A 21,464-nucleotide genomic window follows, 5' to 3' on the forward strand; every position below is an offset into this window, starting at 1 on the left:
TGCAGCCAATTAAAAATGCTATGCCATATTTTACCATCTAATTTGCTGCAGCAGCCAATCTTTTTTTCAGTGTAGGATTTCTTTTATTTAATTAGATGAATTGCATTAGTCTGAATATTGTATTTGACAAATTCTTTTTATTTTTTTCCAGCGGATTAAACTTCCAGGACTTGATGGCCAGGCAGGGCGCGATCGACTCGCCTCCGAAGACCCCGTTTATCATGGGCTCAGAGTGCGCGGGTGACATTGAGCAAGTCGGCGAGGGGGTCGAAAATTTCAAAGTGAGTACAAGCACGAAACTTTTAATGAATCTGATTACGAGTGCGCAAACTTAAATCGTAAACAAGTTTGCTTCTTTAAGTTCTATGTGTATTTGGAATTTCATTAAGAATTAAAAATAAAACGCGAGGGAAACTATATTGCTCACTTCCTCTGTTCTCTTTCCAAAGAAGATTAATGGCTGCGTCGTAAATAGGGTCGAATGTTATTGGTATAAATGTCGAAATGCGCGTGAGCGGAAATACAGATTTGCTTGCGTCGGAAACTTCGCCTTCAGACGGAAGTACGTATAACTGAATTACAAGGCGCAGTCTCTTCCCTTTATATCAGCAGAGTAAAATCGCCTCCGTGAATTCAACGAGAACTAGAGGCTCGATAAGCCTAAACGACTAGCAAGTAACGCGCTAATTCGATTCGGCCGTATGATAGGGCTGCCTTTTACGTATCGAAATAGTAGTCCTGTATTGATTTTCAGCATTGACGTCATGTGCGGCTCAATGTTGAATTATTTTGAAAGCTCTCGAAACACGTTTCCTTGGCCGGACTACGGACGCCATAAATAAAATGAGAGGCTACTTTCCCCTCGCGGTCGTTTCGCTTATTAAACGTCTTTACGTCAGGCGAAAAAAAGAACGCAGAAGTTTCCCATATCCCTGACGTGATAAAGCGCCAGGAGGCTGTATTAATGGTTGCTTCGTAAATAATCCTTGAAAATCACCCAAGGCGGCATACTCCCGTTATCATATTTAACGTTGTCCGTATTACGGGGAGAATCAAGCTGGCTTCGAGCTCGCGAAATTTCTTTGAGGTATGTTTTTCGCCAGCTGGCTGTATGGAGAAACTTGTGCGCTCAGGGTGGTCTATTTTCGCGACTCACGAAAGTCTTTTCGGGGTCAGAAGGCGAGCGAGCTTCTCGAAGCGCGTAGAGTCAGATATCCGGTCAGCGCGTGTAGAACGGGCTGCCTCGACTTGTCAGAGAGAATAATAAAGCGGAGGAAAAGAATGCGTTCTTTTCAAGCATACGGGTCGAGAGTAATGTCAGCTTGTTGTTTCTACTTCGCCCTGACTATCAAGATACTTTATAGCGGGAGGTCTAATTCGATAAAATGAGCTCGCTCAGTCTTCCAGAAGGCCGCAAAATGTAAAATCGTTGAACATTCCTTATCCAATCATGATCCGGTAAATACGCGAGGAATTTTATGCGCTGTATACCTAACCCTGAAAAGATTGTATATCCTATGAAAGTAAAGACAATTTTATAAATCGGTCTTTAAGAGAAAAGCTTCCTAGTCTCTATCTTCGGAATGTTCTTCAGGTATTAGCATCTGTGAAAGTGATTTAAAAACTGCTGGGCTTTCTACAATAAGTTGTTAATAATAAAGTTCAGTTTTCAGTCATAAGACAACAATAAGTCAGTAATCAGTGATGGCATGGAGATAGCCAAATTCCATTTCTTACGATTTAAAACTTAAATTACGTTATGACGGATCAATCATATAGTCTATTATTATTTGTCCTGAGAATTACCACTCGTTTGATTGGCTAAAATATCGTGACGTAACGATATCTAATATAATTTATTCTGATAAGTTTCCTAAGATTTATGACTTATAATTCTGACTTACCACTAGTATGATATGAGTGGTGACTAACGGCTTATTGTAGAAAGCCCATATGAATCTAGATCCACAACCTTGCTTTAAAGAGGTCATAAGCCGTAAAACCGTAAAAAATTGACCAATCACAGTCAATTACTTTTCTTATATTTGATTGTGATTGATTAATTCGTGATCTTACGGCTTTATGGCTTACGGTCTCTTAAAGCAAGATTATGCAGACTGATATAAATGCTCTGCATTTTGACAGACACAACATGCACGTGACGGTTTTTTTCCTTTTTTTAACAGGTGGGCGATAGGGTGGTCGCTCTTCCTGATCACAAAGCGTGGGCGGAGCTGGTCGCCGTACCGGCGACATCCGTTTTCGCACTACCGCCCGGAATGAGCTACCTCGACGCGGCCGCCATCACTATGAATTACACCGTAGCTTACATTCTGCTCTTCGAGCTGGCCCATCTCACGCCCGGAAAGAGCTTGCTGCTTCATAGCGCCGGCGGCGGTGTGGTAAGTCGAACAGAAGAATTCTTCTTTATATTTGTATTTCCTATCGGGCCGGAGTATCACTCCCCTCGAAAGATATGAGAAGGAAGAGATGATGAATTGGACTTTTTAATTACACCCCTTGTTCATGCTCGCATATCCTTTATCGTGACTTCAAGAACTCGACGTGCACTCGACGTGCCGTGGTATACTTACGAAAGTATCGTAATTGTTATGGTTGATTATTCGCGATGCGATGTCTCCCTTTCTCTTTTCCTTTTTATTAATCGCTTCTCTTCTTTATAAATGCCTCGGTATATTTCAATAATAAAGGTAGTGTCGACACTCGATCGTACGTAATATATTGGACTTTTAATATTCCCTCTACAGTCGTAATCATTATCATAAATAATTCCGCTCGTTTCGATATATTGAGAGATTTTATAATTATCACGTTCAAATGCTAGATGGCTCGAGCATTTTAACATGTGATATGTAAAAGCTATACCTTTACCTGTACTGAATGCACATATTATTATCTTCACCGTGTATGAATTAATATTCTATTGTGCGCTTGATTGTATTAAGTTTCATGGCACAACGCTCAGCACGATAATAATTTTGAATTTTGCAGCGGTTCATCGTTAAAGCGACAGAATGTAGACGAGCGAAAGCTCCGTTTTAGCGTGCAAAAATGCTCAACCGACAATAACGACTTTGCGAAGGGGTGCTTTCGTGAGTTTAGACAGCTTTATCGTGGTATCGCGTGTATAAACGAGTTAATGTCTCGCACAAAGATGTTCCGCTCGTAAACATAAACGGCCAGGCGTCTTCGAGACGTGTGTATGTTACTCGGAACAGTACAAATCCGATAAGTAACAGCGTTACGACCGCGGCATCTAAATAGCTAAGATGCGAGCGTCATTAACATTATTGCTTATACATTGCTAGAACGGTTTTACAAGAAGCCGGTATATGCGTGCGAAAGACGCGGCACACTTATGACGTTTTTCCTTTAAATTCATTACGCTACGTTTTAACACAAAGATAATGGGAATTCGACGGGCGAACGTCAATTTATCTGTAAGGGATTGCCGTAGTATAGTACCTAAACAAAATGTTACACGATAAATATTTGCACGCTCTTTCCTCTGTCGAGGATACCGAAATAAAATCTCCTCCCCCGCGGAATCTCTCCACGAGTTACCGAAATAAAATTTACCGAGCTTCGTTTACTCGCCCGCGGAGATCAGTTTAAACCCTACGCCTACGACTTGAAGATTTTGAATATCTCGCACGGGGTATGAACGAAATACAAAATTTTATGAGAGTGACTGGTAGTTGGATGGTGGTCGCTCGTACGAGTCGACGGTGGCGGGGATAGAGGGAAAGTTAAAGTACCAAGAGGTATTTCCGGGTTCTATTGGCCATGCGAGGTGGTTTCTCTCTCTCTCTCTCTCTCTCTCTCATCTCGATGAACGAGAAGAAGAAGCAAAAGAAGGAGATAAGAAGAAGAAGATAAAACCGTCGGGATCAATACGACTCAACAGGTTACACCCGAAGCCAACGACAAGCCACCCCCTCCCCTCCCGCCAACCGTCTCTCGACCCCCGATGGTTGAGACGAAAGGCGAAATCCACCGGGGGATGCCGGTGCGCGAATCGCACGGGGTGTGAGGGTTGCCAGGCAACCTTTCGCTCTCTCATCGACCACCGTCATGGACCGCACCCGTCTGAGACCATACCACCACCGTCGCCACCGCCGCCGCTACCGCTGCTACCATCACCATCACTGGCACATTACTACCACGTGGCGCGGCTTTAAGCTGCTTTCACACCGCACCGACACAATGCCACGTGTATACCTGACGACCTGATCCGTTCTCTTTCCCAAAGAACACACTAAGGCTCATTTCTATCCATGTAGATTAACTTTAATCTCGATTCAACTTACTCTTCATCTTTTTCTAGTTCTAAGAATTAGAAAAAATGAGAAGTAAGTTGAACCGAGATTAAAGTTCATCTACATTGCTAGAAACGAGCCTAAGTCAAGAGAAAATCAAAATGACTTTATTTTGACGTTATGAAACTCAAAATGATGATTTTTGGTTACAAAATCTGACTGTTGATTGATGTTAAGAATGAAAATAAAGTAATTTTGATTTTTTTGTTGACTTTTGTGTGCCCTTGGGTTCTCTTCTTCGCCTTTTTTCCTCTTGTGATTAATGATATTTTATAGAAGGGCTTAATTACAACCAATTTCTGCAGCGGCTTATACTCTGCTTCGAAATGCTTCACGAAAATATTTTCGAACGAGAAATGTATTTAGAGAGAGAATTATATATTTCTTTATTAAAATCAGACTTTGTACGTCGAGAAACCAGCTACGATTTTTGGGATGTTGTTATATGGGACATGATGGATGTTATTATAGGGGACATGATGGATGGTTGATGGTTTTTTCTCATCTCTTCAGTTCCAGCTGTTGGAGAGGATAAAGAATCAATTAAACGACAATTAAGGTCGTTCCTGAAATCGATCCAACCGTTCATTTGTACTATAAATAGCCATCGAGTAGCGATATATCAGCTATTATTCTCATGAAACGAGCACATGGCAAACGGTGCTTGTTGACATTCCCGTATTCTCGCAACGTGCTCAATGCATCTGTCTCTCGAGCTACATGAAAGTACCGGAGGCGGTACTCAGACATTGTTCATATAGGAGAGACGAGCGGAAGAGATATGACGCGATCCGTCTGAATCTGAAAGACTCACAAGAGAGGGAAAGTCCTCCGACGTGATCAGAAAATGGTATATTTTTCATAGGCCAAGTGTGGCCTCTTCTGAAGCTTTTCCATCGTACGTGACCAGTTTTTCTCGCGACTAATACGCGGGAAATCGCAGCGCGAGAGTGCTCGCGTTTCTCTTGCTCGTGTGGAATCCATTGTCGTCGTTGAGCATGAATTATCGCTTCTACATACATGCGGCTCTCATCCTCCTCGATGTCTCGATGAACAAGGGAGCAAGAAGGAGACAAGGGGGACCGAATGAGGAGCGATGGACGACATTGTTCTTCGAGTCCGTGGATCGGTTAATATTAATTAAATCGTTGTGTCTACGCGCGAGAAGAAAGCTTCCGCTCTTTGCGGCTCGTGAGGCGTCGCCGATGAAGATGCAACGTTGCTATAAAATATTTCATGGGGATTTTTTTTCGCGTATATGTTTTATATTGTATAATAATTTTTAAGTTAGCAAATACAACAACGAAATGACAAACATCTTCGAAAAAACGGGATATAATTATTAAAAAACCGAAATATACTTTTCATAATTATTTAGGGATTCTAAATGATCTGTTCTGTCTTTGTCTCTTGCTTTCTTCTCTCTCCCTCTTTCTTTCTTTCTTCCGTTCTCCCTTTTTGCTTGACTCTTTTTTTTTTCATTTATACTCTTCTTCGAGCCTTCGGGGCACTCTGGCATCGGCTCGGTCGCCGGGTATCGAATTCTCGACAAGGGGCGGAGAGAAATGGAAAGCAGCGAGCGCGATTCTCGGAAATAATGTATGCCGCTTCTGTTGAAAATCTCGAACGGCTGTGCACGCGGCCAGCGCGTTCTTTTTTTCTTCTCCTTTAATCCCGTCTCATCCTTTCCCAAGACATAGCGTTACAAGTAGCGGCCCGACGCCGCCCGTGCAATTCGACGCGTAACTGGATTTTCTCGACAAAAAGTAGCGTACGTTGCAAAAAGGGAGACTATAACTGTCTGTTCTGTTTCTCTATATACTTCTGCTGATTTTCGATCTTCGCTGTTAAATTGATTTGGACCATATCGATGAGAAACATTATTTTTCATTCAATTTAGGGTCAAGCGGTGGTACAGCTCGCGAAAACCGTGAAGGACGTAACCATCTTAGGCGTGTGCAGCAAATCAAAGCATGAGGCTCTTAAAAATGCTGGAACTATCGATTATCTTCTGGAACGCGGTGCGGATTACAGCAACGAAGTCAGAAAGTACGTAGATGATGTCGCACATAATTAATATTTTGTTTTCTTTCCATTGAGAATACAGTCAATATTAAAAGGTCTAGAGAGAATTCTTATACATTTTTTATACGTGTCTATGCTTGTTTAGAATCTCCCCGGAAGGTATAGACATCGTTTTAGATTGTCTATGCGGCGAAGAATGTAACAAGGGCTACGCCCTCTTGAAGCCAATGGGCAAGTACATTCTCTATGGATCCAGCAACGTCGTCACCGGGGAAACTAAGAGTTTCTTTTCCGCAGCACGATCAGTACGTAACTCAGCTTTTAGATATATCAATTTCTCATTCGTATTGATCAAACAAAAGCATTTTGTATCTCATGTATAAAGTATCTTTTAATACTTTAGTGTAAGATTTTATAAGTTTTGATATTCTTTCTTGAATCGTCTTGTTATTTATGTGAAGATTTTCTCTGGAGTAATAATAACTTCCTTAGGATTATATCTCTGCCATATCCATGCACGTTTTATTATATGCTGTTTAGTGGTGGCAAGTCGATAAAGTGTCGCCCATAAAGCTGTTCGATGAAAACAAGACATTGTCCGGATTGAATCTACGCCACTTGATGTACCAGCAAGGTAGTCACGCGTTCGTTCGACGGGCGGTGAATCAAGTGTACACGCTGTGGAGCGAGGGCAAGATCAAGCCAACGGTGGATTCAACATGGGCACTCGAGGATGTGCCCGAGGCCATGCAAAAAATGCACGATCGCAAGAACATCGGTAAGATCGTGCTGGATCCGAGTCTGGAGCCGAAGCCCAAACCAGCTACGCCGGCTAAGGGCAAAGCGAAAGACAAGAAGGCCGCGAATCAGGAGGAGAAAAAGGCGTCTAGCGTAGAGTCGGAGGAAGGGGAGAAGAAGAAGGAACCCGAATTGACAAACGGTACCTCAGAAGACAAATCTGATAGCGGTAAGAAAGTAGAATATGACAAATTAATATTACGTTATTTCGTGTAATCTTTCGAGAATCAAATGTCCAAAGACTCGCCCGCGTTTCCTGTTCCAGATTCGAAAGAGAAGGAATCTAGCTGAATTAGCAGTAGTAACTAATCCTATAAGAACAAAGAAATGATACCCATAAACATCAAGAATTCCCAGGAAAGTACTATTGCTGAGAGATCCATCGCTGTTATCCGAGAGAATGATAAATTTGAGAAATCCACAGATGGCATCGCGTAGAATTTACATGCAGATGATCCACAATGAGAGAATTGTAATTCATATTGTATGACCTAATAATATAATGAAGAAAAGGTAATCTCTCTCTTCGAATTGTTATTTGTAGAACATGGAATTTAAAGTTTCAATTTAGCGAGTAATTGATCGCTTGCACTGTAAGCTATACACTGCTTTTCTTTTACGTCGAAATGGGTGTCCTTTCTTTTATCATCTGCATGTATATATTCTACTTACATTTGTGCTGAGATTAAGAGTTCATGCGAGTTACAAGAGAATCAACCAGCATATTGCATAAAGACGAGAGAATCAACCAAATAGAAATAACAATCTTGATGCGGTCCACAGTAGTTTACAGAATATAAAAACGTTATGTTTATTTTTTCACACCGACCAAATGGTTAATTTTGCGAAGAGTTAAGTAAACAATTGTTGGATACTAGATAGTTATTAGACAGCTTGGACCTTTTCTTTTATTATTGTTATTGTCATTTTAGGAAATGGTAACAACCTTTCCGTACTTATCAAACAATCGTAAAGACGACATAATAATAAGCAGTTTAATAATTGTGGATTATCCAACAATCTATCTACTTTGCTCTGTCTATTTGTATTGAATACTATCGCTGCTATTATGATATCTATATACTAACAATCTCTTACATTAATATAATATTACCTCTATTTGTAATTTAATGGGATAAAATAACATATTGTGCTAGTTTCCGTGGAGAAAAGCTAAACGCGGGGCTGCATTACTTTCGTATGTAAATTTTATGTATTAAAGATGTTTTTACGCCACCTTATTATTCATCGTGATGCTTTTGTCACGATGAAATATCCTTTTAAATTTTAATGATATAGTCATGAAAGTCAAGAGTAATATTTAGCATTATATATATGGGGCATTTCGCTGAAATTTAGACACTCTTTTTTCATACTCTTTCATACTTTGTAGTTTTTATGTAAAATTAATTATAGTCTTCAAGATTTTCCTACGCAAAAATTTAAAGGTAAAAAAAATTGAAGTGTCTAAACGTAACTGCCTGAAAACTCATTGCAATCGGTATTTTTCTATAATCGGGATTCTATCTCTTTCTTCAAATCACTGATATGTACTGATCTCTGCAACGATATATCAACGAGATGCTTTCAAGATATTTGATCGAATCTTGAAAATCCGATGCAATGTAAAACTATTTAAGAAAAAAATGCATTCGTTGATGTTTACCATGCGCTACAAAGTTTGGATAACGATCAGATTTAATATCTAATCTGAAAGAATCATAAAGGATTAACTGATGTATAACATAAATTAATTAAGCGAAAAATGTAATTAGACTGACTAATTATGGCTTGAAATTGTAAAAGCCTAATAGAGACATTGCTCGGCACAGAAGAAGTGCTTTGAGAATTATCTTAGTAAATGTTGGCGTATTATTATTTCTACGTAAAAGAGAGACTTTCGAATCAGTTTCAACGAAAGGAACACCGAGCATAAGTGCTCATACAATACGCATGTCTCGTCGTTTTTATTCAGATTATACAAATCGATAATGTATTTTAAAGACTCCGAGTAACTTTTTATCGTTTAAATGAAATTTTATAAACATTTTAATGACGTTGCATCAACATATGTACATGAAGAGTAATTTAATGAATTAGCATCGTAGAGTATATCGTTCTTTTTTTTTCTACGGAAAAGGAATGACAATTCAAAGTACGCAAAGGCCTCATTTTTTAATTATTGCATACTCGCGTGAATGTAATTGTGTCGCTTGGACACCGAACGCGTGACTGGCAGTCCGATAAATTATGTTAAAATCCGCAATGTGGATTTTTCTTCGACTTTCGAATTTTTCGAGTTAGTTTTCCAACTGGCCGTGATATATTATGCGATGTATCGTAGGCCGTTCTGTGCGAATAAACAGTAAAGGATGCGTTACTAATGATGATCTGTTAAACGAGAAGGTTTCGTAGTAATATAAACGAAAGATTAAGGATTCTCGTGAGTTTCGAGGAGGTAAAGCGAAAAAAAAGGAAGAAAGGAAGTAGAAGTAAAAGAAAATGATCTCGAGGGCGTGTCCTCGACGGAACGCGGCTCGGTAGAGGAGCTGGCCGACGCAGAACAAAGTGTGCATATCTCTCCGGAATGTTGGAACAATTTTGATGTAGCCGATTTCGTTAGGATTTGATACTAGCTCTGTATACCGATATCTATATTATACAAATCACTATACGAGATGAAAAAGAGTCACGTGGACGAGGGGGAAGATATGTGTCGACGATATTTCGCGCGCTAATCTCAAGTTCATCTTGGAAGAGGCGTGCGTAAGCGCCAAGAATCAACTGCCGTATCGAATCTCTCGGTCCAAAAGGTACATAATACTAATCCTTACTCGTCGAGAAAAACGTATCAGTCTGAAAAAGAAAAAGACAAAAAAAAGTGTGGAAAAAACTGCGAAAAACATGATAAATGTGGCTGCATATTTTGAGACATCTTTTAAACACGTAACGATAACACACGATAATTCCACATGAGGCGAACATGAGTACACGAGTACACGCTCACACACGGAAATACGACGACACCACACATCATACTGTATATTTTATTGTAAGGCTTTAAATGTTTCATCAAATAACTCTATTATATTATAATATATCTATATATTTGTATCGATCGTTTCCTCCTGCCCTGATTACTTTTTTTTACTTAGGTCCGAACGTCGGAATAAGAGTCCGGGATCTGTGCGAGGTGTTACACGTGGGATCGGATGCGTGGGCTTTGAATTTAAAGCATAGATTGATTAGCGCGAGGGAATGTCATTTCGGGATAATATTAATCAAACAGCCAAATTGTTTATGTATAACTGCCAAAAAATTGCGTTTCCAGAGATATTTCGCGCTCTCTTGGTTGAAGGACGACCACGTGAATATATTGCATTCAATATTTTCTGTACAGCTAGTACCTAATATAGCTTATATTCTCAGCTATTTCTTCTTCGATGAAAGAGATGAGATATTTCAGATATGTTTTACATGATTAGCTTTTAACGAAAAATCAAGAATAAGACCGAGCTCATTATTGATTTATTATATTGATCATTATAGTTGATCGTCGTAATTTTAGAAATGTTTACCTAAAGCGAATCTATAGAAAAACGAATAAAAATTGTGCACCATTTTCTTTTTGATATCATACCACGTCTTGTAACTTATACGAAACGTTATTTTGGAAATATTTTAATTATAAGCGTAAAAGCTATGTAAACTATATGTTGCTGGAATGTTTTTAGCAATCGAATTTTTAGATATTTTATAAAAAAACTATATATATTTAATGTGTCACATTTCTGTGACGCAAATTTAGATCGTTCAATCTTTTATAGTAAATTTTATGAACTAAATGAATTCGAAGTCTTTTAAATTGTAGGATAATCTACGCAAACGGCAAATTGTATGAAACACATTCAATTATTTCAAGAATTAAAAATCGTCTTGCAAAGAATCAAATCATTTTGCATTGTCGCAAGAATCAGATTTATAATATTGCTCATTTAGACTCATTTATGGGATACGCGGCGGAAATCAGTTCCCAAGCTTCAATGATAATTTTTTGATATTGGAAAAATAATTTCATTCTTGTCTCAAAGCTACGACCATTCCGTTTGGCGCGATAGAGAGAAAGCTAGAAAAGGAAGTTAAGAATGTTGTGCGTCTTATTAGTTATGCGAAACCGCACCAGTGGAGAGCAGGACCTACAATTTCGCGAACGTGATACATTATGATTGTGTAAAATTGTAAAATTTGTCAAGGGGTCCGGGCGAAAGCGACGCGCTTTTTCTGGCTGTGTGAGACTCTTGGGTTGCGACCAGCCTCGCCGAAGATACTCACGAAAGAAGGAAAGAATACCTTCGCCCGTTCCCCATCAAGCTTGATATATAGATTGTATTTTTGGCTTATTACTGTAAGACTGACTATGTTGCTATATTAAAGATTGCTTCAAAAACAGGCCAATGGAACTTTATTACATCCTTTTTTTTCTCCTACATTTCTGAATTCTGTAATCTTTTATCAAATGTGCATTAATTTTATTGTTTCTGAAATTAGTGATCAACCGCTTTCACACAAAGATACGTGCCACACCTTTATTTTTCTTAAATAAAACTGATTAATTAAAAACTGGGTCCTGGGAAAAAAAGCATATTAAGACATAATAATACATACATATTTTTTTATTGTTCATTCGTATAAAGGTTGTAAAACTTAAAAATATATATATATATATCCAACATGTTAAATGTCGATTTCGTTAGTAACTAAAAAAAAGCGCCTTAACACGCGATATATCGTGCAAAAATTTTCTTCGCAATTTGAACAAATTGTTATTCAAATATTTTAAATATATATATATTTTTTTATTTGTATTGTGAAGCAGACTTCTTCATGGACGGTATCTCGACATTGTTCACCTCACACGGATGTGTTTTAAGGGTTTCGTTTATTAATAGTGCCAGTATATTGAGTCGCGTGTAATAAATAAATTTTTCAAATGGATAAAAATTTGCCGTTTTGCAATAGATAACATTTTAAATCCAAAATAGACCCTTAAAGCGCACCAGTATGACACGTAACTAATTATACTAATTAAAATCTAAACTTTAATATATATATATATCTTGTAATATACATATTTATGTGCTATGTTATTAAAATAGATCTTTGATGTTTGTTTCAAAACAGATACATATTTATACACATAATTGTATAACTCTTCAGGCACTAATTATCAAGGGACGGCATAAAAATCTCTTTATACGTAAGTATGTATATATAAACAGGACGGTATCATTTACCCGATTTTGTGAATCGGGCTGGAATACATCTGTTTTTCCTACGCTACTATTTACACAGTTTGCCGATCACATTAACTTGTTCTGTATATCTCTTTAATTGATCCTTTTCTTATATTTGAGAATTAAAACAATATGAGAAGCAGAAATTAATTTTTAAAATTAAGAATATTAACGAGTACTATGAAAGCACGATCTACGAATAACTTCGCAAAACAGAGTAAGAAATATTAGGAAGAAATAATCTTCAAGCTATAAAAATTACTGACAGAAAAAAACATAAAAAAGCAATTTATATGACAGCTTATTAAAACCTGAAATTAATATATTTTTTTCGGTATATTCATATAGCCACTATGAACACTTGCAGTAAATCTTTTGGTAATAATAGTTAATAGTGTAGCTGACGAAAATCGCCGGCTGCAACTATTACACTTGATTTTGTACTTCAGATGCTTTGCCTCCAAAAGTACAATGCCATAATCATGTAAAACATAAAAATTTCATGCATTTTAAGATTTAAAGATTTAAAATTACAAACAAGACGGATAATATTTATAGATAATAATATACCTAATCGTTAAATAATATATAAAAATATGGACATTATATAAAAAATGCACGAAATTATATAAAATACATTAATACTTCCAGAAATGATTATTTTTGATCGTGCAATCTTATGAATCAGTTTTGTGCGCTTTGTATAATTAAATTATACTAAGTGTATATTTAAATATACTTATTATACTTAAGTATTTAAATTTACAGCATTCTTAGTTGAGAGTATCGAATAGAAGCAAGTTTCCTGGAAAATAATGGATATATTGATCTTCACAAAATATGAATAATTGATAGTAAAGATTAGAATTTAATGTTAGTTTTCATCTTCTGATAAAAGAAATATACAGTCCAGAAACATTGCACGAATGTCTTTTCGCCGATTTCGTTTACTAGTTGCAAACTTTGTAAAATATAAATAAACATGTACATGTAAAATAAAGTTTTCTAACATTTATTTAATAATATTTATAATAGTTTTCGAACGGCATAACGCAACCAAACTGTTGCGGCTATATAAATAAACGATAAATTTATTTCACATTAGTTGTATCAAATTACAGCTGTAAATATAAATTGCAGTTACAAGAAACAAAATTTTCTCTTTTCAATTAAACTTCAGCCTTAAAAAATTTTTTAAAACTATATTTATATTACTTCAAGCAAGCAACAAAATATTAATTATTCTTATTTCACTCTTGAAAATGATCTTCTACAGTTATTATTTGAAGGTGCGAAACTATATAAAAATAGGTATATAAAAAAAAATCATGAGATTTTTATAATTACAAAATATCCTGAGCTACAATAGACTGTGCAGCAAAAAATCTTCAGCATGAGCAAAATTTTCGTACAAAAACAGTTAAAATTATAAAGTGATTAGCTCCACTGGAAATAGAAATTGAGACTTAAAACTCATCATTAACATTAGTCATTGCATACGTATGTCATATTTGAAAAGTTATATAAAACGGTCCTCAGATATTTATAGTAATGAGATTCGTGGACATGTACTATGTTCTGATTATTGTAACGTTCCATATTTGTGCTCCATTAGCAGAGGCAAATTATGGCAATTGGATAAGAATCGAATACTTTTACCTTTACATTACCGCTAAATAGAGCTTGCTGTTAATAGGTCGTCGCCGAATTGCTGCGTTCGGAAGTATCTTGTTATTGTTACGATGAGCGATGCGATAAGCAGGAAACCTGTTGGTGTACTTAATAGCATGGCAGCATTATAAATTGGGCAGTAAGGGCACTGGGAGCTACCGCAAACCTCGCATATATTCAATGTGTATGTAGGCAGTGCGTCAAATATAGATTCGTTGAAGCGTTCTGAAAAAAAGGTAAATAAATATCAATATGCATATCAATCGCAATATAAGCAAGTTAAATTTAGTGAAAATATATAAATACCTGGCGCATAATAATCGTAAACGCGAATGGAAAGGTATCGCGACATATTTGCGACTGGATACCAACGTTCCATCGTGAAGTTTACGCACGTCTCTTCGCTGTCTAGATAATCGAAGTAAAAGAGCACTTTTCTTTCTTGGAAACGTGCTCTCTGGAGATTCCTTACTTGTTTCGATAGGATGTATCCATCTAGAGTTTGCTGCTGGATTATGTAACCGGTTGGTACAGCTACATCCAACACAGCCATGCCGGATCGCGTAGATTCGTTGAGATTCGTCCATCTGTGTGGAAACGTAACACATTTTTATTATGGATATAAAAATAAGGCGAGATATTATTATGATTATATGCAATCTCACCTTTGACAGCAAAGATACGAGATGTGAGACTGATTTCTGCCATGGAAATTCGCTCTAGTGACTAGATCGAAGGCTTTGATCGGCGGTTCTGTTTGGAATTTCTTTATATCAACGTTATATTGCACGTGCATCTGTAGAATGGCGTAACCTGCACCCTTCGCCTGCACTTTCACGATTCCCCACGCTTGCGGGATCTGAAAAAATGATAATCGTGTAATTAAAGCGTCGTTTTAATACGTTTCACGAAACATGAACGTGTCTCAAATGGTGCGATCCACTTGGCGCTATAAATACTTTGAAGCTTTCGGATTGACCAATCGGAAAAAAGAATTTTACTAATTGGCTAATAAAAAAATGCTTTCAAGTATTTGTAGCATTAAGTGGACCGTAGCCAAAATGTTACATACCTCAATAGTTTGAAGTTTCGCTAGATTTTTGTGATTCACGGTCAATGTCTCGGTCTTGTTTATTACGGAACTAAATTCTATATCTACAGTGAGCGAACTGACGTCCCTGATTCTCGATCTGACGGTATATTCCATTAGTGCCTTCATCGCCCAAACAGTATCCTGAGTGGAGGCCCATCCACCGTTCGTTAATCTCTGTACATTCAGCCATCTCATTATCGGTTCTAACATAAGTTCTTGTCGGGCGACGTAAACAAGTAGCGCGTACGAAGTCGTCTCTATGTTCTCTGAATCGTAATCGAAGGGTAAGCGTGGCAGTCTAAACTGCTTCTGATTCTCCATCTTAGTCGGAGGAGGCGGTACGTGTTCTCTGCCCCAGTACCTATATTCGCCCTCTCTCCGTTCGTGTCGCGCTAGGATAGTGAAGGCTTGCTCGGCAGTAGAGGCTTTCGCCACCAAGAGTGCATAGGCCACTATTGCTACCTCATAAGGTTTACCGCGCTCTTCCAACAACTTCAGGTTCCTCTCCAACCATTTGATAGCATTGGCCGCGCTCAGGGCCACTTGAGAACCTAAGCCACCTGTGAGATCCTTGACACTCTGCAGTGTGATGAGTACATGAGCGGTGAGACTGATGTTTCGATGGGCGATTATGTCATCTTTATAGTTCAAGGAGCTGTTCATCTTTCGATCTGGTAACCAGGTTACTTCGTAGAATGCGCCTTCCGGTGTCTGATGTTTCAATATCCAAGAAATCGCTTGGGAAATCACTTCGGGATCAATGTAAAGGAAATTCTCCCACTCATAGAAGCTAGCCTCTTGGAAAATTCGTGCGCAGAATGCCGTCAGCCAAACACTCGGCATTGATTGATTCCAGTCAGTGCGGAAAAAGCTGAAAGATCCGTCGGGATTCATGAACGATAACTGTTTTTGATAGCCAATGTTCATGTAGTAGAAACTTTCCTTTTCTTGTGTGCGATTACGTTGATTGATCAAGCGCATATATAGGGTGGTATACATGTTAGCGGCAAAACTGAACATGTTCTGCTCGGCACAGTCCATCGGCAGATTTATAAGGCTCGTTGCATTCACCGGCATTGTCGGGAAGATAGGCCCCACTACATCACCAACCAAACTGATGGTTGCTTTGTTAGATCCGAATACATAGTAACGGCTCTCATCGTATGGTATGATCGGGGTTTCAGTAACGTTCACGTGCAGGTATTCTTGTATATAGGCGCGATTGCTAAGATCCAGCAAAATCGATTGATGTCGATATTGCGGCACTCCGTCTGCTTCAACATGCAGGTTGCGAGTCACCGAATCCCTACCGATTAGAGTAGTCGCATAAACGTGAATTTTAATGTCGCCAAGTCTTACTGGTACGATAGGCAGATAAACAATATTGACATCTTGAGCAGGAATCCAGATGAAAAATTGATGCTCGCCAAAAGAGGTACGCGGTTTGTACGACTGCACAATGCCATTGTCCTCAACGTGAACAAATTTATAGTCTTTGGATCCCGCCAGTACCACTGTTGCCTCGATATTGTAGTGCATGTAATTGAAGACGGACACACGAATACCAATTTGCTCGCCTTGTCTGCTGTGAGCTGGCATCTCCACGTTTATATAGAACGGCAAGACTCCGGTATACTCTAGCGCCTTCGGTAACATACCAAATCCGATACTAGGCGACATGCTGAAAGCGGTGACCATCCAATGTACTGGTCTCCGTGGTACATCCAGGTTGAAGATCTGTCGGCCATGCGGGCCGATGTTGATATCTTTCCACAGCCAAACATTCTCATAGTGCCTTTGGATTCGATCGCGCCTCGTCTGTGCCGTCCTCACAATCAAATACACCATCGCATTTTTTCTCCAACCTGTAGCAACGACCTGTAGTTAAGCATTCGCCGTAACCTTGCGTTCGATTGCACGTATCGGGTCGTCGGTATAACATAGCATCCGTGAAGACGACTAGGCCAATATAATCAAATGTGCGATTGACGTCAATACCAAAGGTGGAGGATGGAAAATATATCATCTCATCCGGATCACCGTCGTGATACTGCCAAGTGTGCGTGTGCGTGCCGTTGGTCTCCTCATCAAAGTGAGCCATCTTTGAGATTACGTTTGCATATGACAGCTCATTGCCTGCTTGCATAGTGTAGAATGAACGGTCGATGCCCGATAAAGCGACGTAGGCGCCAGGTTCGCCATAAATGGCTATCTCAACGCGCTCGCCCGTTCTTGCCTTTTTGTTGTTGATAAACACAGTAAAGTTATTGCGCGAGATGCCGTTTACTGGGAAAGTCAGGGAATCTGCAACAACTTCGCCATGACGGCCCACATAATACACCACCGCCGTTGCGACAGGAGCCATCTCAGGGCTCAGAGGAATCGCGAAAGTTTTTATATTGTGCTGCATATTGTCTTCACCAGTCAGAAGTATGATGCCTTTAGACATGACGAGATAGTTAAAGACATCAATATAGAAATTAGTCTGTACATGGAATACCATGTATTGGCCGACTTTGGGATTTTCGGTAGATGTTGATATCTTGATGTGCTTCATATTCGGAGAATCATGGGCGAGCAGTAGCAGCTCGGTCTGAGTTCTGTAACCCTCGCCATCAGTAAAATGCGCATGAACCCTCATAGAGGAGATGTCGTCCAGAATTTGATTGGCGCGATCAGATTCTAGCCCGAGCTGTTTCCTGAGATTCATTTTCACGACCCACGCGTCCGCATGTTCTGGTGATGCTCTCGGATATTCGATGTCAATGTTGCGACGTCCGCCAGATCGCATCTCAATGTCTGCGCGGATCTCCATCATGGCGTCCCTGAGCTGCGTGGACCGTAGTGGCGAGTTGTCGTGGAAAGATGCAACTAAATTCAAAGTAAACGGCATCGCTGGCTTGAAGATCTGTGGACTGCCACCAAGGAAACGAATCTTTGTGGTGGAATTGAAGATCCTTGCCTTAGAGTAACCGACGATCACCTCGTCTAAAAATCTCTCACCCACTGTCGCGACCACAGTGACTTCCATTCCGTCAATCGACGGAGCGAAGCCCAACAATTCCTGCATAGGATATCGGAAGTGATACGTTCCATTGAAGAATCTCAGTACTGGTACTCTCTCCTCATAGAAATTAAGTATCCTAAACCATGATGGATAATACTCGTTGAAGTTGAAGTATCTCTCGACTGGTTCGATCGCCGCTGAGGAAGTGCGTATTCTATCCAGTGGCTTAAAACTGGCTTTTAGAGTCAAATTACCTCTCACCGGTGCGCCCGATGTATAATTTGCCTGAACGATACCGTAAATATAGGGATCGTTGTCGAAAAAGAACGCTGGCATCGTGACATTGACTTCGAAACGCGTTTGATAATATTCTTCTACAAGAAATCTCTTTTCCTCCACTTGATTCTGAGCTATTACTTGCACGATCCACTCTCCAAAAACCGGTTGATCAGAAAGCTGGTACGATAGCGACACCGTACCCAGATTGCTCTGTCTGCTGAGCCACCGTCTCATAATCCTTCTATTTGGATCTAACATATATACATCCACAGGATTATCGTAAGCTTTCAACTCTGTATCGATTGGGATCGTTCTAAAACGTACTGTATCGCCCTGCATATACACGGGTTTGTCCAATTGTATAAAAATGGTCATGGAACGTTGCGAGAATATCAGTTTGGTTTCATTTAAAAAGGCTTGGCCACCTGTTAAACTGTTAAACAACCCTTCTACCCGCAATTTATAGTCACCATCCACGGAAGTGGGTGGCATGCGCATCATTAAAGTTTCAGGTATACCCTCCTTTACTTCTTGATGATCCGCCGCTATTTCCACACCATTTCGTTGAATGGATGTACGTACCATCATAGGCAGCGGGCTATGAAGAATGTTCACAGCAAGTCTGTACACTTGACCTGGCCTAACCATGCGAGACGCAACAATGAAATATGTGCTGCAAATAAATGAAAAATATTCATTATGTTAAATCATTTCTTATTCAAATAATATCTTTTTCCATTGTTACATATTCAACATAGCGATACTCACGAGTCTTTAATTATAACGTTTTCATTTTGGCCTGAAGGATTCCGGAATCCAAAGCCTGCATTCTGATCCCATTCGTCATAACGATTCCATGGAAGTCTGGGGGTGGATTCTGTTGGCTCCTGGGTAAACTGGCCATTTCCAGAACCCAAGAACAATAAGAGGATCCAGACTAACATTTTTTCTGAAATATATAATTCATTATTAATTTATATTCTATGAAAATATTCGAAAATACTTTTAAGACGCTCTCTTGGATGTTGTGAAAAAAAACTAAAACCTGTTTGTGTCAAAAAGCGAAATGACACAAGGATCAATTTGTGGACAACACAAGAGTGATGATATATGATGCTTTCTAAGAATATATTCCAGAACAGAACTACTGTAACCAAAACTATGATTGACATCACATAAACTATAATTTTGATTACTGTAGCCACAGTTTAGAACATAGCCCAGTAAAAAACATAGAACAACATAGTAATCATTTTATTTTTGTTTAATGTTAAACAAAAATGTAATAATTCACTGTGTTGTACTATGTTATCTGTGTCTCTTTGGCTGTGTTCCAACATTCAATACCGAAAATCTATAGTTTACATTGAGTACACTATAATATTTTAGTAGTGGCAGCTCAACTGGCAGTTAATTTTAGAATAGCCTTTGCAGAAAGCATTCAAGCTAGGTTTAGATTCTCATCTGAATGCCACCTAGATATCATTTTATCCTTATTGGTCATCGAATGTTAAACAAAGATTGCATTTAACGGAGCAATAGCAGCTTTCCAACTGTTGTAAAATTCTTTAATATAGCTGGTCTTACCCTTAAATTTAAATGTATAAATCAATTACAATGAAGAATTTTACAACAATTGCAAAGCTGCCTTCTCTGCCAAGAATAAACATGACACCTGGGAAACACTCAGAATTAGAACGTGCCTCATAACATCAATTACAGTCAATTGTCCCCTATATTAGCCATATTAAAAATCCATGACGTAAATAAATACAACTTTTGACACATATATGTGTCAGCCTTTTATGGGCAATACGTTACGACTTGTAAGACGTGGTCGATTTTCTGTGTTATTTAATAAGACGGTATCATCGCTTTCCGGCCGCTGTAGCCGACGATACGTTAAAAAATTACGCGAAACGGAATCGCTCTTGCGGGGTTAGGCGGCGCGCGGCGGTCAACGCCCAAACGCACATTCCTCGACTCGCGTGTCATCGGCGCTCACCTCGGGATCACGATTTCCTGATCAAGTCTAATCCGCCGTGTCAGCGTGCGTCGCGCACGATTAGCATCACCGCACTCAGGACGCGCGCCTACGAACGAGGATACTCAAGCCAAGACGTCAGGCACATCGGTTACACACATCGCGTGGAGTCACCAACAAGAGGAGTGGCCCGTTACAAACTTGGAGTTTATTGTTACTGGTGAGTTGGTGACAGTGCCGACAGTGGAGACGCGCGGGGGATGGGAATATGGGATCGGAAAAGCGCCCTCGTTTGTCGTCTGTGAGCAACGGCAAGTTGTGCTACTGTTGCTAGCATTAGCTGCGTTCAGCAGACTCAACAGTTTTGCAACCGTTTTATGATTGTCTGCTGAGATAGGACCATTCTTCTAGATCTAAAAGTATGATCCAATTAGCGCGAAGGAAACTTACAACAGTTGCAAAACAAACGTTCTGCTGAACGCAGCCATTGAAACGAATGTTGTTTCCCCTAGATATGATCGAGGCTACGTTCACCCGAGTGTCCCGCGTGTCGTTTTATCCTTGTATTCACCCAATGTTAAATAAGGATAAAACGATACACGGGGACACCGGGGTGATGTTTCCGAACGCAGCCCGATTGTTGTTCATTCCAGGTTCCTCACGGTTCATTTAAAACAACAAACCTATTGGCTATATTCGATTTGGACGTTCACGCGCCGTAAGCTTTCATTCTATTCTATTTTCCTTTTACATATAGCGCCCAAATTGAACAATTGGGCGTTAAAGGGAGCTGCAAGAGACAACAGATGTCTGTTCTTTTTAGCTGAAGTTTTTGCACGGTTCATCTTTCTTCCTTTTCTCTTCACGTTGAAGAGAAAAAGAGAAAAGATGAATCGTGCAAGAAGTTCAGCTGAAAAGGGGTATTTTCCAACAAGCGACTCATTGTTAGTACATACAACCTGTATAACACAGT

At 39.2% G+C, this 21,464-nt stretch overlaps 2 protein-coding genes across 2 annotated transcripts in view; one reads left to right on the forward strand and one right to left on the reverse strand.

Annotated features, from left to right (window-relative positions):
* LOC108720317 (synaptic vesicle membrane protein VAT-1 homolog-like) overlaps positions 1-9,653 on the forward strand; it is a 27,208-nt gene extending 17,555 nt beyond the window's left edge. Inside the window, exons 2-7 of the mRNA XM_018444257.1 lie at positions 152-281; positions 2,187-2,402; positions 6,241-6,389; positions 6,511-6,670; positions 6,906-7,332; positions 7,429-9,653. Of these exons, the coding sequence (XP_018299759.1) occupies positions 152-281; positions 2,187-2,402; positions 6,241-6,389; positions 6,511-6,670; positions 6,906-7,332; positions 7,429-7,454 (1,108 nt within the window). The 3' untranslated portion in view covers positions 7,455-9,653. The remainder of the gene's footprint in view (positions 1-151; positions 282-2,186; positions 2,403-6,240; positions 6,390-6,510; positions 6,671-6,905; positions 7,333-7,428) is intronic.
* Positions 9,654-13,834: 4,181 nt separating this feature from the next.
* Positions 13,835-20,717, reverse strand: Mcr (macroglobulin complement-related). The gene is given in 7 exon segments (XM_018444258.1): positions 13,835-14,353; positions 14,435-14,715; positions 14,794-14,987; positions 15,201-17,030; positions 17,032-19,180; positions 19,276-19,456; positions 20,513-20,717. Coding segments are annotated over 6 exon segments (4,854 nt in total). The 5' UTR covers positions 19,452-19,456; positions 20,513-20,717; the 3' UTR covers positions 13,835-14,129.
* Positions 20,718-21,464: the final 747 nt, after the last annotated feature.

Source organism: Mycetomoellerius zeteki, unplaced genomic scaffold (genome assembly GCF_001594055.1).
Source record: "Mycetomoellerius zeteki isolate Tzet28-1 unplaced genomic scaffold, Tzet1.0 scaffold149, whole genome shotgun sequence".
Lineage (NCBI taxonomy): Eukaryota > Metazoa > Arthropoda > Insecta > Hymenoptera > Formicidae > Mycetomoellerius > Mycetomoellerius zeteki.